The sequence below is a fragment of the Drosophila yakuba genome, chromosome 2R (genome assembly GCF_016746365.2).
Source record: "Drosophila yakuba strain Tai18E2 chromosome 2R, Prin_Dyak_Tai18E2_2.1, whole genome shotgun sequence".
NCBI lineage: Eukaryota > Metazoa > Arthropoda > Insecta > Diptera > Drosophilidae > Drosophila > Drosophila yakuba.
The window spans coordinates 3,270,676-3,287,333 of record NC_052528.2 but is presented as its reverse complement, the minus strand read 5'-3'; the positions used below and the strand labels follow the sequence as shown (position 1 = coordinate 3,287,333).

At 37.6% G+C, this 16,658-nt stretch overlaps 2 protein-coding genes across 4 annotated transcripts; one reads left to right on the top strand and one right to left on the bottom strand.

Moving 5' to 3' along the window:
* Positions 1 to 8,166: 8,166 nt before the first annotated feature.
* LOC6529192 lies at positions 8,167 to 9,114 on the bottom strand. Of its 2 annotated transcripts, none has more exons than XM_039372780.2 (4): positions 8,999 to 9,114; positions 8,756 to 8,938; positions 8,544 to 8,693; positions 8,167 to 8,490 (listed from the first exon to the last, which is right to left on the bottom strand). In XM_039372780.2, the coding sequence occupies exons 1-4, from the start codon at positions 9,041 to 9,043 to the stop codon at positions 8,182 to 8,184; spliced, it is 687 nt and encodes a 228-aa protein (XP_039228714.1). In that variant the 5' UTR covers positions 9,044 to 9,114; the 3' UTR covers positions 8,167 to 8,181. The 2 variants fall into 2 exon arrangements, with proteins under 2 accessions (XP_039228714.1, XP_002090199.1); XM_002090163.3 differs by having other exon boundaries at positions 8,544 to 8,708; positions 8,999 to 9,112.
* A 968-nt stretch (positions 9,115 to 10,082) lies between these two features.
* LOC6529191 lies at positions 10,083 to 12,876 on the top strand. 2 transcript variants are annotated; one of them, XR_005560692.1, is made up of 3 exons: positions 10,083 to 10,525; positions 12,114 to 12,196; positions 12,260 to 12,876. XR_005560692.1 is itself a non-coding variant. In XM_002090162.3 (1 exon), exon 1 carries the CDS (start codon positions 10,159 to 10,161, stop codon positions 11,050 to 11,052), a length of 894 nt encoding a protein of 297 aa, XP_002090198.1. In that variant the 5' UTR covers positions 10,089 to 10,158; the 3' UTR covers positions 11,053 to 11,207. The 2 variants fall into 2 exon arrangements, 1 of the variants encoding a protein (XP_002090198.1); XM_002090162.3 differs by lacking the exons at positions 12,114 to 12,196; positions 12,260 to 12,876 and having other exon boundaries at positions 10,089 to 11,207.
* Positions 12,877 to 16,658: the final 3,782 nt, after the last annotated feature.

The following is a 16,658-nucleotide window of genomic DNA, read 5'->3' as shown; positions in this document are numbered from 1 at the left end:
AGAGTATAGAAAGTATAGAGTATAGAGTATAGAGTATAGAGTATAAGAGATATAGAGTATAAGTATAGAGTATAGAGTATAGAGTAAAAAAAAAAATAAGAGTATAAGAAAGTATAAGAAGAGTATATAGAGGTATAGGTATAGAGTATAGAGTTAAATAGAGTATAGAGTGATAGAGTATAGAGTTTTTTTTTTATATGTATAGAGTATAGAGTATAGAGTAAATAGAGTATAGAGTATAGAGTATAGAGTATAGAGTATAGAGTAAGAGTATAAGATATAGAGTAAATAAAAAGTATAGAGTATAGAAGGTAATAGAGTAAAATAGAAAGATATAGAGTATAGAGTAAAAATAGAGTATAGAGTATAGAGTAAAAAAAAATATGAGTATAAGAGTATAGAAGTATAGAGTATAGAGTAATAGAGGTAAATAAAGAGTATAGAGTATAGAGTATAGAGTATAGAGTAAATAGAGTATAGAGTAAAAAAGTATAGAGTATAGAGTAAAAAAAAAAAAAAGAGTATAGAAAAAAAAGTAAGATATAGAGTATAGGAGTATAGAGTATAGAGTATAGAGTAATAGAGTATAGAGTATAGAGTATAGAGTAAAAAAAAAAAAAAAAAAAATAGAGTATAGAGTATAGAGTATAGAGTATAGAGTATAGAGTATAGAAGTATAGAGTATAGAGTAGAGTATAGAGTATAGAGTATAGAGTATAGAGTATAGAGTATAGAGTATAGAGTATAGAGTATAGAGTATAGAGTATAGAGTATAGAGTATAGAGTATAGAGTATAGAGTATAGAGTATAGAGTATAGAGTATAGAGTATAGAGTATAGAGTATAGAGTATAGAGTATAGAGTATAGAGTATAGAGTATAGAGTATAGAGTATAGAGTATAGAGTATAGAGTATAGAGTATAGAGTATAGAGTATAGAGTATAGAGTATAGAGTAGAGAGTAGAGAGTAGAGTAGAGTATAAAGGCTGTTTCGGTGAGCGACGTGCAATGGAATTAAAATGAAAATATTTAATGCCACATCGAAACAAAAATCCGTAATAATTTGCAATTTTTTTGCCGGGAGTAAAGGTTTTGTACTCGTGCTGAGCTGGAACGGCCTTATAAATTTAAAAAAATAATTAAAAACCATCTGGATGACAAGTCGCTTTCAATTACCGCAAAATGTCCTAAAATAAACGCTTTTTCCATTGATTGTTGGCGATTGTTGTCAGGCCGCAGGTTGCTCATGAGGGGAACAGCGCTGTGAGTAAATTGAAATGTCCCATCCACTGGACGTAATCACCCCCACACTTCCACCTCATGGCTGTTCCATTTGATTAACAAAATATTTTCGCATGGGCTGCTACGAATAATTGGCTTTTTTGTTAAATTAAAATTCATCATGGTTGGTACCAACACACTGCGGAGAACGCTTAAATCTTAAACTGATTTATTCTAGAACAATTGAGGTTCAAACTGTTTAGATATCTTACAATTTATTGGCTGAGTAACGGGTATCTGCTAGTAGATGATTTTCCAAAAACCACTCCTGCTTCTTTTTTTTAGATATATGCCGCCACTATTGATGGCGACAGGTGACTCCCTAATTCAGGGCTGTTAACGGAGCGAAACCAATCCCGAGCGCTGTTTTACTTAATAAATGAACGGAAAACAAACCGTAGTTTTTCTAGCCGTTACTCGTAGAGTAAAAGGGTATGCTCGTTGATAAGTATGTAACAAGCCGAAGGAAGCGTTTTCGACCATGTAAAGTATATATATTCTTGATCAGGATCAATAGCGAAGTTGATCTGGCCATATCCGTCTGTCCGTCCGACTGGTCGTCTGTCTTTCCGTACGTATGAACGTCGAGCTCTCAGGAACTATTAAAGCTAGAAAGAGATCCATAATAAAACAAGAGAGAACGCTATAGTCGAGTTCCCCGACTATCTGATACCCGTTACTCAGCTAGTGTAAGTGCGAAGGAGAGTCATTAACACTGACAGTTTTTGGCGGATTGTGGGCGTTGGAGTGGGCGTGGCAAAATTTTTTTGGCAAATTGATAGAAATTTACAAGACCAATACAAAAATGAAAAAATATCAAAACATTTTTCAAAAGTGTGGGCGTTGCAGTTTTGGGCGGTTTGTAGGCGCTAGAGTGGGCGTGACAAAATGGCAAACGTCTATGTCTCTGGAGTCTGCATGCTGAATCTCAACTTTCTAGCTTTTATAGTTCCTAAGATCTCGACGGACAGACGGACGGACAGATGGACATGGTCAGATAGACTCGGCTATTGATCCTAATCAATAATATAAATACTTTGTATGGTTGGACACGCTACCCTTTAACTCTACGAGTAACGTGTATAACAAGCCTCAGCCAACCTTAATATTACTTTTATTGTTAATGCTAAAAGATAAAATTATTATAGAGAATGATAATTAATATTTGTTTGACTAAATAAATGTTTTTAAGCCCTGGTTAAACGAGAGTCTAGTTCTAACATGTCGACGAACCACTGCCTAAGCCGCTTTTCCGCTTAAACGATTACTATTCTGTTAAATGTAATATTTGTTCATGAGCGTGGAAAGCTAGCAAGATTATAATAAAAACACCAGTGTTTTAAATAGCTGGTTCTAGCTGGCACGGCAACATTGAGTCCGTTTCGGAGCATAAATTTTAAATTGGTCTAGCCGGTAATCACTCAAATCGCTCTGATTTGGTTCGAATTGGTAACGGTAATAAATAAACTAGTGAGGTGTGGACGTTTAAAAGGCCGTCTCATAAATTAATTTTATCAATGTCAAAATGAAATTGATATTCTGGATGTGACAGAGAACTGAAGGTGATCTTATCGCTAATTAATCCGTGCGTCCATGCTCAAAGAGTGTGTGCTTATAATGGGGATTGTAAGCGATACCATGCAGAGGATGACACATATTAAAGGTTATAAATTTAAACGAACTCTATTTTGGTTTTCGTAGCATTACAAAATCAGGTCGACAGACGGGCAATGGGATAAAAATACTCTACTGTAGAAAATGCAGAGTTCCAAAGTTGATTGAATTCTTTACAATAAACATATGTCGCTAATATTCAACAAAACACCTCAACACATTGATGTCTTGATAACTCATTCTGAAAGACCGATGTATTCATAGCTAACGATGTCAATCAATCGCTCATCCGTCAAATGACAAATGATTTTTAAAATCACGTAACCTAAGCCCTGTGGTTCAAAAGTCAAGCCACTTGCAAGCAGAGTGAAGAAAAATATTCATAAAGCACGGAAAGCGGAAACAGACACTTTAAATGCTTGCGATATTGTCAATCAAAATTCAATCGAAGTCATGAATCATGCCAAACGGAGGAGACGGTAATGGTTATGCTGATGGCTCCAGAGCATCTCTGAGTCACTCGATTGACTGATAGACGGATGGGTGAATGCAGTGGCACTGAGTAAAAAATATAACGATGGAAAAGGATGAAATGGAATCAGACAATGCAAGGATGCGTGTTGAAGTATGGCCGGGATAGCGGGGCCGGTCGAGCTCGATATACGACAATTTGAGGAGACGAAGCATTTAACATTGGCATCCCGGTTATGAAATGGAACGCAATGGAATGTTATTTTTGCCTCCCACGTGGACGTAATCAGTCAATGTCAGACTGATAGTTTTGACATTTTTATGAGCAAATGATAAGTCTCCATCTGACGGCTGCCTGTCTGCGAAGGCCAGTTTGGCACTTGCCGGCCACAAAATATTCGCACGCACCTATCTGCACAGGCCGGAATTTTGTACCCTCCTTGGTGCCTGTATTTATGAGCGGGCCCATATTATTATCGCTTACGATGTGTATATTTTGAAAATTAGCACTGACAGAGTAAGCAAACGTGTGGTCCTCCTTTCGTCGTCAAATCGGGAACGGCAATCAATCAAAGTGATTTTACAGCCTGGTGGATCGTTCACGGGTTTATTGACTGAAACATTTTTCAAAAGTGTGGGTGTGGCAGTTTTGGGCGGCCAGTGGGCGTTAGAGTGGGCGTGGCAAAAATGTTTTTTTTTTCAAATCGAGCAAAAAAAAAAAATTAAAAACAAGAGAGAACGTTATAGTCGAATTCCCCGACTATCTGAAACCCGTTACTCAGCTGGTGGAAGTGCGAAGGAGAGTCTTAAACACTGACAGTTTCTGGCAATTTGTGGGCGTTAGGGTGGGCGTGGCAAAAAGTTTTTTTGCAAATCGATAGAAATTTACAAGACTAATACAAAAATGAAAAAATATCAAAACATTTTCAAAAGTGTGGGCGTGGCAGCTTTGGGCGGTTTGTGGGCGTTAGAGTGGGCGTGGCCAATAGTTTTTTGGCAAATCGATAGAAATTTAAAAGACCAATATAAAAATGAAAATATATCAAAACATTTTCAAAAGTGTGGGCGTGGCAGCTTTGGGCGGTTTGTGGGCGTTAGAGTGGGCGTGGCAAAAAGTTTTTTGGCAAATCGATAGAAATTTAGAAGACCAATACAAAAATTAAAAAATATTAAAACATTTTTCAAAAGTGTGGGCGTGGCAGTTTTGGGAGGTTTGTGGGCGTTATAGTGGGCGTGGCAACATGAATCGGCAAACTTGCGCTGCTTCTATGTCTTGGGAGTCTGTATGCTTAATCTCAACTTTCTAGCTTTTGTAGTTCCTGAGATCTCGACGTTCATACGGACAGACAGACGGACGGACAGACGGACATGGCCAAATCGACTCGGCTATTGATCCTGATCAAGAATATTAATACTTTATATGGTTACTCTACGAGTAACGGGTATAAATATCAAAACATTTTTCAAAAGTGTGGGCGCGGCAGTTTTGGACGGCTTGTGGTCGTTAGAGTGGGCGTGGCAAATGGGTCAACAAGCTTGCGCTGCATGCTTAGGCTCAACTGGCTAGCTTTTGTAGTTCCTGAGATCTCGATGTTCATACGGACAGACGGACATGGCCAGATCGACTCGGCTGTTGATCCTGATCAAGAAAATATATACATTGTATGGTCGGAAGGCTTCCTTCGGCCTGTTACATACTTTTCCTCAAATATTCCTCAAATAAAATGGACATCTAAGTGAATTTAAAATTTTTAAATTTAATATTGTTTATTTAACTGCTTTTATGTTTTAATGCAGTTTTATCCTGAACGCCATCGACGTAGGCTAACACAACAATATTGGATAGAATATTTTTGAAAATTTGTTTGAGTACCTCCTGGCATTATGTTTTGGATTGCATCAATCTATGGAAAATAAAGATATATTATAATAATAGCAAAATTTTAACTTTATATTCTACTTAAATAAAGCCACATTTTTGGACTCAAGCGCCTTAAATTATGAAATTTTTATTGCATCAGAATTACGTTTTCTTCTGGCGCATCAATTTAATTTATCTTTGTACTTTTATTTATTTGTTGCTTGATTTGCCTTTTGTGCCTTTCACTGAACATATTTATTTATTAATTATAATTACCTTACTGTTATTTCAATTATGTTATTTAAGTTTATTGTCCGATTTTTATGATACTTGCCCTATTCCTCTTTTTTACTTCTGCCGAAAACGTTTGCAGAATGCAACACGAAAAAGAACCGTTTCAGTATTGCAGCATTGCTTTTGTAAATTGTCAAAAACTGTGAAAACAAAAATAGACACAAAGAGTAATCCGAAAAAAATGCTGAAAGCGTACGCGTATGAGTGAGGCGGAAAGTGGTTCGTATATAACGGGTGTTAGATAAAGGAAGTGCAATGCATAACCGTTCAATCTGGTTTATTCTTTCTATAGATAGCTTAATGGTTCGGCGTTCGCTTACCATAGGGTCAGTGCAGTAAGTATAAATGGTTGCGATTTTAAGAAACAAAGTTCAAAACGATGTTTAGTCTTTCTGTACCTTAGTGGTTCGGCGCTCGCTTACCCTAGGGTCAATACGGAAAGTACCCATGTGGGGAGTAGTCGGGTAGGTAGTTCAGACATGGCCAATCGCCACTTCCAGAACGTCAGGGATATGTAACGATGGAATCAAGCAACTTCGGCGCCAAAAACTATATATATATTTTTGTCAGGATCACTAACGAAAAACATTATTTCTGGCTTTCCGATAATTTAGCAAAAAAATAATAAACGATAAATCGATCGAAATATATATACATACATATATATAAATATATAAAAATGAAAAAATATCAAAACATTTTCCAAATGTGTAATGTCGGTTTGTGGACGTTAGAGTGAGCGTGGCAATATGCGTCAGCAAACTGCTGCGCTGCGTCCATGTCTCTGGATCTGCATGCTTAATCTCATTTTTCTAGCTTTCTCGACGTACATACGGACGGAAAGAAGGACATGGCCAGATCGACTCGGCTATTAATCCTGGTCAAGAATATGTCTACTTTTTAAGATGTTGTTTATTTTTATACCCGTTACTCGTAGAGTAAAAGGGTATACTAGATTCGTTGAAAAGTATGTAACAGGCAGAAGGAAGCGTTTCCGACCATATAAAGTATATATATTCTTGATCAGGATCAGTAGCCGAGTCGATCTGGCCATGTCCGTCTGTCCGTCCGTCTGTCCGTCCGTCTGTCCGTCTGTCCTTCCGTCTGTCCGTCTGTCCGTCTGTCCGTCCGTATGAACGTCGAGATCTCAGGAACTACAAAAGCTAGAAAGTTGAGATTAAGTATACAGATTCCAGGGACAAAGACGCAGCGCAAGTTTGTCGATTCAGGTTGCCACGCCCACAAACCGCCCAAAACTGCCACGCCCACATTTTTGAAAAATGTTTTAATATTTTTTTATTTTTGCATTGGTCTTGTAAATTTCTATCGATTTGCAAAAAAACTTTTTGCCACGCCCACTCTAACGCCCACAAACCGCCCAAAGCTGCCACGCCCACACTTTTGAAAAATGTTTTGATATTTTTTCATTTTTATATTGGTCTTGTAAATTTCTATCGATATGCCAAAAAACTTTTTGCCACGCCCACTACAACGCCCACAAACCGCCAAAAACTGTCCTTCGCACTTACACTAGCTGAGTAACGGGTATCAGATAGTCGGGAAACTCGACTATAGCGTTCTCTCTTGTTAAGCTTTGTTTCTATATTTACAACTGCCCAGTAGGCAATTTATTTATTCGTTTTATATGGTCCGCCATTCCTTACTTTTCAACGAATATAGTATACTCTTTATCTCTACGAGCAGCATAGTGTGCAGTTTCAATGATTCGCAAAGTGCCTTTATACTTTCTAGAAGATTTTCAACTTTGCGACCGTTTTTTAATTGCTGTTTTCAAATTGACTGAATCCATTTTCCTTTTGAATATCTATAAATATTATGATTATGAAAAACAATTTTTAGTACACCTTTTTTTCCAAAATTAAAAGACCTTTTACTTCTAAAAAAATGTTTAAGCCATCCATAATAAATGCAATCTTACATTGCTTTAAGCGAATAGAAAACAATGTTTATATATCTACCTAAGGTCACACTTTCGTTCATAAGTCATACAATTGCTTTCCTGACTAATCTATATATATTTTTAAACCAAAAAAGGATTATAAATTATAATGTGGAATAGCAAAGCGGGACATATTCAGACCAATAATAACTGCATGGAATTGTCAAAAATGTGTACTTTTTGCTTAATGTGCCTTGTTTTCCTATTCCGAAAGTTTATTTTGCCTTCTAATATTCACATCCGTTTCCGATGCACGAAACCAAAGTGCGTTTCCGCTACCCTTTTACCACTCCAATCGAAATTTTTTTTTTCGTACTCATCGAACGAATTATAACAAAACCAATTTTCCATGAAATGCAGACAACAGGAAAAAAACAAATTACAAATCAGACAATTCTCATACTCAATACTCGCAAAATGTTTGACATTTATTAATTAAAAATAGGATAAACTCTATATTAATTTTATTCAAATTGTCATCGGCAATAAAAGACAGCCTATTTCAATTTATATCTTTGTTCCATTCAAAAGTGTCATCTGCATATTTTATGCATCAAAATGGCATAGATAAAAATGGACGCATTTATATTGCCAAGAAACTGCGTGCTACAAGAAGCTGCATGTACTACTCAAGAATGGTTACGTAGTAGGGCATAGAGTAATTAAATTTGGCTTATATAAAAAAGTTTTTTTTTTTGTTTTTAATATGTATTTTTAATTAAATTTAGTAGTACCGTAAAATAGTGTAAAATATTTCTTTTCTGTTTCCTTTCACAGATCAAACTAATAAATTTCTTAAATACCATTGTAGTAAAAATAAGTAAAATTACCATTTCCTCAAAAATAGTTAATCCTAGCAACAATATACTTATTTGTTGCATCGGCTTAAAAATGTTTTTAACTAAGTGATTGCAACCTGGACTGATAAGGTCGGGATTGCAGCAGTTGGTTGAAACACCTTTTAGATAATCCATATAAGAGCGGGGACCCTCCAGTCCACAGCATACCAACTGTGAAATGCAAATCTATTAAAAGGACAGATGAGTAAAAAAATATAACATACCGTAATTTCAAGTGAAGTCCAATCTGTCTCGTTGAAGTTGGAGTTAGCCAGCCATTTAAGTGTTAAGCTATCCATGAATGTACTGTAGCTCATGTTTATGGCTTCTAGTTGTTTTGAAATTGCGAAGTACATCCAATGAAGGACGAATATCTGCAGCGGTATAAACTAATTTACAATTATATGCCCTTACATTTGTTTAACTAAGTACTTACCCCAAGAACAAGCCAATCCTCACTTAAATTAGCTAAATATATGCTGACCAAATATAGGCATAAAGTAATGGAAGCTGTACTTGTCAGAAAATTAAAACAGTTAATTAAATTAATGGTTATTTTGGCGTATTTTAGTCGCAGAGTAAAGGGTATAATTACTCTAAACAATACAGCCAATATAAGCTAAAAGTAAATAAAGTTGTCAGTATACATTTTAAGACTGGCTGCTAAATAAGCACTCACCCCAAATAAAATACCAGCTAGCTTCTTTATTATGTCCTCAATCATTTTAACAATTATTTTAATATAGCTTAATTTTATTCTACGCAAGTTGACAAACTATTCATACCTGAAAATAAAAGCCTACCAAAATAAATTCAAATTTTGGTTTTTCCCAATTATGTATGTATCCGAAATCACGAAGGTTTTTTATTTATTTATGTTATTTGTGTTTCAATTCCTTTTTTCTGAGCAAAAGTTCATTGTTGATTTATGGGGTTTGCTATTTTTGACAGTTGTTTTTGCTACAGCGAATGATTGTGTGTGGGATAACTGTTTGTAGGTTTAAAGATAATAGGGTATAATAGGCTTTCTAAATTAATTTTGATTTTATTTTCATAATTTTTTTATAATTACTCTTGATATATGTAAATCGTTAGCAAAATTATCGTTTCATATATGGTTGTATTGTTGCAGCACTTGATATCCACATGGATGTTCCTCAACTCGTTAGGAAATTTACTATGCCCTTTTTGTTGTAGGTTTTAAATTCGCGAAACACCCATACCAAAAAATATTTCTGTGGATTTAAATATTATTAATTGTCAATGCTGGCTCTGTTATTCCATAATCGTATGCTCTTTGTGGTAAGTCAAAAAGGGTGTAGTTTAAAATTCAAAATAAAAAATGTAATATTTCGGCAAAATATGTATAATTATAAATGCTAATTTCAACAAATCCAATGCATTTTTGGATTTTTATTTGGACGATGGCTAAATACTTTGTATCTGCTTGAGATATTTAATTTTTATGTCGCATTTGATCATAAATTAAGCGATTAACAAATAAAGGGTACCATGGGTTATGGTTGCCCTACTGAACTACCACGATGTGGGATTGCTTTTTCGGAATGAATGAAACGGACACTGGTCAGTAAAACATTACTGCTATTGATAAATCCCTATAATTAGGATTCAGGATGTACCGCATTGCGCGGTTGGGTACTCAATGTTATATTAGACTCTTGGTAGGTTGAATAAAAATAATTAAAATATGAATATGTGTAAGATATAAATTATTTTATAATATGCAATCGCGTGTGCCCTTCGAATATATTCATCTCAAAATATATAAAAGCAATTTTATTACATTACAGTGTTTCTATGTGAAAATTTGGATTAGTCATGTTCGATACAACTAAATACTTTCCCCACTCAGTTGATTCTGAGCACCCATCCCTGTCGGAGCCCAATGAGTTCTCTTCTCAGGACAATCTGGTCACCTACGATATGGTCCATAAGCTGCAGGGAAGATCTCCTGATCAAATTGTCGAAATGGCATCAGAAGCTGACCTACATACAGGGCACGATGTCACTCCATCTCCTCAATTAATGATTATTTTTGAAGAAGGTGACATCAACAGTGCACTGCACTTTTTAATTGAGTCGGCTCAGAATCCGTTTTCCTCGAATGCGGTGGCCATGGTTCTGGTTGAGGAGAAAATTCGCGGGGAGATCGTCGATAGAATCCTGCCTAAGCTACATCCTCTTAGTAAGTTTGTGGCCGAACATCCTAGTTATCTAACAGCACTGGAGAAATGCGAGACTTCCAACTTGAATATAATAAGGGCGCGCATTTCTGAGGTGGCCCCACCACTGGCTTCACCCACTTTTGTTTGCGAGTGTACCCACGATGTGCTGGGAAGTTACCCAACTGGGGTTATAACATTTCACACATTCCGCAATAACCAGGAGGCTATTGCCATATGTCGGGGGGAATCAATGGCCTTCGCATCCGTCTCCATTTGGAACGAAACGCTTACCGGATGCTATGATCTCGTGGTGGCCATGAGTTCATCTTATTTTTTTTTTAATTGCGCCAACGTGGACTTGTTGCCAGTTTTAAATCAGCTTAAAGCTCAAAAAAATTACGTCGTAATTGAAAAGGGCTATCACTTCGAAACCTTACGCATCTATGACAATTTTAAATCCATCGTATTTCCCATTGGCGGACTTATTTTACCACGCATCGAACATCGCAGGGAGGAACAAGCTGCCATATCCTTTTTAGAAGCTTAGTATTGGAAAATCTTGGGTAATCCGCGACCAGGACTTCAACCTTCTAACCGATTTCCCCAAAGCGCTTGGCAAATACAAAATTTTAAGTTATTTTGGGTATTTTTATGGTCATTAACATTTATGATGCGTTCCAATATAATTGCAGTTAATAACAATCCTTTTTTCCGGATATTGAGTTTTTGGACGCCTTAATGACCGCAGGTTATTTGAATACACGTTGCAAAATAAGTCGACACTGCGTGACTAACTTTGTTATACGATTTTAGTTGTTTTTCCAATTATTGCATTGGCAAACATGTTACATGGTTCAACGTTGAACTTTTTTCTTTATCTTTTATTTGCGCAAACTGTAAGAATGTTTTCTAGCTTAACAGCCGATACTTATTTTTAAGTTGGCAATCTGATACAGGCATGACCGAATAAATTTACGATCGCACACCATTCCAGATTCACCACAAGCATCTGCCCCATAAAATCATTTTCTTTATGGGAGTCTGATGAGAGTATGAGTGACGCCAAGTCGCCGCTTTTTGGCACTTAAGGCCTGAATCCAAAAATAAAGCCCGCTCGTCAGTGTAATTATCAGTTTTGTTTTTTCTCCCTTGGAATTTATTCCGCATAAATCTCCCGCAAGTATTTGGCTCCATAAGGGGGAAAGGCTTATCAGGTGCAGTCACATCCTCCTCTGGGCAGCTCATCCTTCCCAGTGCGTTGGGAAATTCATTATAAAATGCGGTTTGAATTATTTGTCAAAATGTCTGGTCCCGGACGCAGTGACATTGATGTTGACATTGACGGACAGACTGGGTCGAATGTCCCCGACAGAACAAGCCAACTCACTCGTTCGATGTGACAAAATAAATGAAATTGTTAATGGCCAGTGAGTCACCGAGTTTATCGAGTTGGTAGCGTCATTATTGTCAGTTGCATCAGAATCTGTCTGACGGCGAATAAAGTCTTTTAAAATAGACATTTTATTTGTGAATCCATTCGGAGAAAAACCAAATGGCCATTGCCCTACCATAACATTTAGAGAATCTAACATTCCCTTATATTTCCAGACGTCCAGTGACACAAATACATGGAAGTTTATACTTGATTAACAAAGCAATTTGTCTATTTTGAGACTTAAACAGAGGAAAAGGTATTTAGTAGGTTAAAGGTTATCAAAGCCCAAGTTGTGATTTATATCCAGTGATCGTTTCAGATTCCCATTAATACATTTGAAGACGCATATACTACGCCCATACTCAATGCAAGTCACTGCCTTCCGAGTCTCGAGTTAGCTGTCAGTTTCAATCGTGTCTGCAGAACTTGTCACTCATTCAATAGTTTTGAAAATTACGAATGTCACTTACATCCCAACAACAAGAACCACTGCCTTGCACTTACAGCTTCCTCTTTCCTCAGGCACATGTGTCTGTGAGTAAGCATCCTTGCCAAGGATGCGGACTGAGACAATGTTGCCGGAGACGGAGAAGGATACTGCCAAGAAGACAAAGTCGAGTCAGAAGAATGACGCGGCAGCAGACGCTGAGAATTAAAACAAGGCCAAGGAATAAAATAATAAAAGAACACGAAGCAAAGCAAAAGAAAAAGTGAAGGCTCCCATACCGTTCCAGCCTCTCGTATTTGTGTGCGGATGACCCATAATAGAGAAGGGTTTTGGGGCCACTACACGGAAGAAAATATATGAGGGGTAGTTTCATTTTATACCCGTTACTCGTAGGGTAAATAGATTCGTTGAAAAGAATGTAACACGCAGAAGAAAGTGTAAAAAGTATAAAGTATATATATTCGCCCAAAAATCGCCAAATACTGCTACGCCCACACTTTTGTTTATTTTTTTTGATAATTTTTTTACTTGTTATTGGTCATTTACAATTTCTATTCATCTAGCCAACTAATTTATGTAAAAGCATTAAGCTTCTATAATAAAGGAAAATTAAAGTTTTGTGTTCCAAAGTCTAATGAAATTAGTTAGTTTCGAAACATTATAAATAAATAATTAGGAAATATTTTTTTTTTAATTTTTAAATGCTTAAGTCATTTTTCGCAGTGCGCCTGCGAGTGCAATTCGTTCTCCCCTCATTGCACTGAAAACGGGACAAACATGCACGCATCAAAATCAGACTTGTAATCCAAGTGCAAGTTCCGAATCCAAAAATCCATCCCTTGCAGAACATCCTTCACCGAGGTCCCTCGGCCCTCCGCTCTCTCGTCTTACCAGGAAAGCAAGCAAGTAAGCAGGAAAGCAAGAAAGCAAGCTGGCATCTAGCAAGCTCGCAAGTTGGGAGGCGGGAGGAGTTTGAAATTCGCTCGCCTGGTGTCACGTAGAATAGACATACAGACATGCAAGTGACAGACAGATGGAGAGACACTGTGACACGACACATTGACTGACAGCTGCAGGGTTGCCAGTGGGCGTGGGCGTGGGTGGTTGCGTTGGCATAGAGGGCGTGGCAGGTCTAAGAGGCTGGGGTTGCAATGATTTTGTGCAAGAAGTGGCGTGTGCAAACAAAACCGAAAGACAAAAGCATTGATGGACATGTACGGGGCTGCAGGATAGCACAGGAAATTCCATCTTCCATAGCCGGGCAATGGAACATTTTCCTTAGTCAGCATCTCCGTGGGGCATTTAATTTCAAAAGGATTGTTCGACGACTGCAAGTTAAAGTAGAGCAATGTTAAGGGATCTGAGAACATACTTGCTAACAATTTACTTTTAGGTCCTTTACGTATATCTCGCACTGTGATAGTGAGCAAAGACTTTCTATACTTCAAAGCTGAAAGGCTTTTTTTATATTAGAATACATACGACTTTATCATTGCCTAATTGAAAAATATATGCATAAGTATATAAGTGATGCTATTTTATTTCAGCTATTTTAGTCAGCTGTTCAGGACAACTTGTCAAAAATAAGAAATACAATTTCCCCGAAAATATACACCCAACAGAAAAAAACAAGAGAGAACGCTATAGTCGAGTTCCCCGACTATCTGATACCCGTTACTCAGCTAGTGGAAATGCGGAAGAGTCTTCAACACTGACAGCTTTTGGCGGTTTGTGGGCGTTAGAGTGTGCTTGGCAAAAAGTTTTTTGGCAAATCGATAGAAATTTACAAGACTAATACAAAAATGAAAAAATATTAAAACATTTTTCAAAAGTGTGGGCGTGGCAGTTTTGGGTGGTTTGTAGGCGTTAGAGTGGGCGTGGCAACATGAATCAACAAACTTGCGCTTCTCTGTAGTCCGTATGCTTAATCTCAACTTTCTAGCTTTTGTAGTTCCTGAGATCTCGACGTTCATACGGACGGACAGACGGACATGGCCAGATCGACTAGGCTATTGATACTGATCAAGAATATATATACTTTATATGGTCGGAAACGCTTCCTTCTGCCTGTTACATACTTTTCAACGAATCTGGTATATGGGTTTATTTACGGCTTTTATTGAGAGGTCAAGTGACGACACTTTAGACGATAGCAAGCAAGAGACCATAAAAAGGAAAGGGCGCAGGAAAACGCCGTAAGGATGCTTTATGCAAAAAGTACTTTTAATTTAATTTTTTCACGTTTAATATTTGCTCTCGCATTTTTTGATCAAGCTGAAAATCATAAACCGGAGCAGGGCAAGGCCGCAAATGCGGATGCAGATGAGAACGGGCATTAAAAAATAAATAAGAGTAATTAAATTTCGTAGCAAATATGACGAGATAATGGACCGGAGCCATTAGCAGAACGCCGAGACAGGGCTGACGGTCAGACAGGACACCGAAAGATGACGAAAGCAAAGTCCTTTCATCCCCAAGGACGGAGCCAACGGTGTGATGGAGCAGCTGCCGCCTGGAGTCAGAGCACAACCCACCCCCTGTCCACGTCGTCATATATCACGGATCCAAGTAGCAGAAGCTCCTCGTAATGTCCTGTGCATTTTTCAAGCAAACGTACGTCACGACAAAACTCTTTTCCTGCTCACGGACCCCATTCCCATTGGCACATCTGTATCTCTTGATTTTTCCTCAGCTCGGTAGCCTTGTCGTCCGAAAGTTGAAAACAGTATCGCATCATTTTTGAAGGCATTTTGCGGGAGCGGAGGGCTTCAAAAACGGAACGCGAGAGTGACGAGAAGCGTCTGCCGGCTCCAAGAAGCAGTGCTGAGTGTCAGGGCATCAATAAAATATATTCTCTGCCATCAATAGTCTGAAAGGCAAAACATTTTGAGAAGAAGAATGGTTGGGTTCTCAATCAGTTCGATTTTTGAATACGCTTGTACATATTTGTAACTATGTTTATGGTTTGACTCCCTCTAAGAAGAGTAAGCGACTTAGACACTATTTGACTCGTCAATTTAAAATTTCATGCTAATTAAATAGTAGTTATGTCATACTTCTTCAGCATTTAATATAATATTTGAATATAATACGGAGGTTTTTAGATTAACTTTAAAGAAAAAGAATTTTATACGAAATTGATATATGGACTGCTTTATTATTTACTCTACGAGTAAACACCTTATTAAATCTTAAGGAATAGGGAATATATTCCTAGCCTTCACTTCTCTAGCCGTTCATTATTACCCTTACCCAAACATCAAACGAAATAGTGAGCTACTTTTTGCAATCGAAATTTTTGTAAAAATACAACTATAAAGGCCATCAGCTATGCTGAGATGTGCAGGAAAAAATCGGCAGATATACGGACAAGTTTCCAATGCAAGATGACAGCTCATTCGTCAAATCATACAAAGAAAAATGTGAACTCTTCATCAGCTTTTTGGGTCGAGGTAGCATCCTGCACAACGTCCTTTGTCTGTTCTATGCCAGCGCCGTTTGGCCCTTTGGCCGTTGGGCAAGTTGATGTTGACGTTTCAATATTGATGCAATGTGCTCCACGACCGAGTTTGTCCCCCGCCGGTCGATGGCTATATATGTATAACATATTTCATCGGTCATGTATGTTGCCAATTCTCTGACTGACATAAAAAATAACAAAGCAACAAAAAGGATATCGTTGGGCTCGAATAAACAACGCGATGCGATGTCCAGCGTGAAGACGATGACGCTTGCATCGCTGCGCTTCCTGGCAACAAGCGGAAGCTTCATAATCCATCGTCGAGCGCCTTGGCATGTCCTTGGATATACTCGTACCACTGGCGAAGCCAATCTTCTGCAGCTGTCGTCCTCCAGAATAGATGGATGGATGTGTGTGGGGCTGGGTCTCAGAGAGGCGCACTTTGGACTCAGGCTCTAGCTCAATAATGTCCGACTTTGATGAAGTGGGCGGAGGTCCTCAGCGCGATGGATGGGTCGCTAGCTCAAACGTTTAAATGTATAAGAAGCCAAAATAAAGACAGAATTAAGGTCTTTTAAACAGGACAAGTCTAAAACTAACATTTATTTATAAGGGCTTAAACAAATTTTTTTTAAAATTATTTAAAGGTAATGTATCTTACAAAAAAAAGGAAAAAAATAAAGGTGTGTATTTTAATATTCGTGACTCTGCCAATACTATTTGCAAATGATTTTCTTTTAGGGGATTGTGTTACTATTAGTACTCGTAAAAGGACTTTATGGTCAGTATGAGTCAACTTTCGCCTCATAT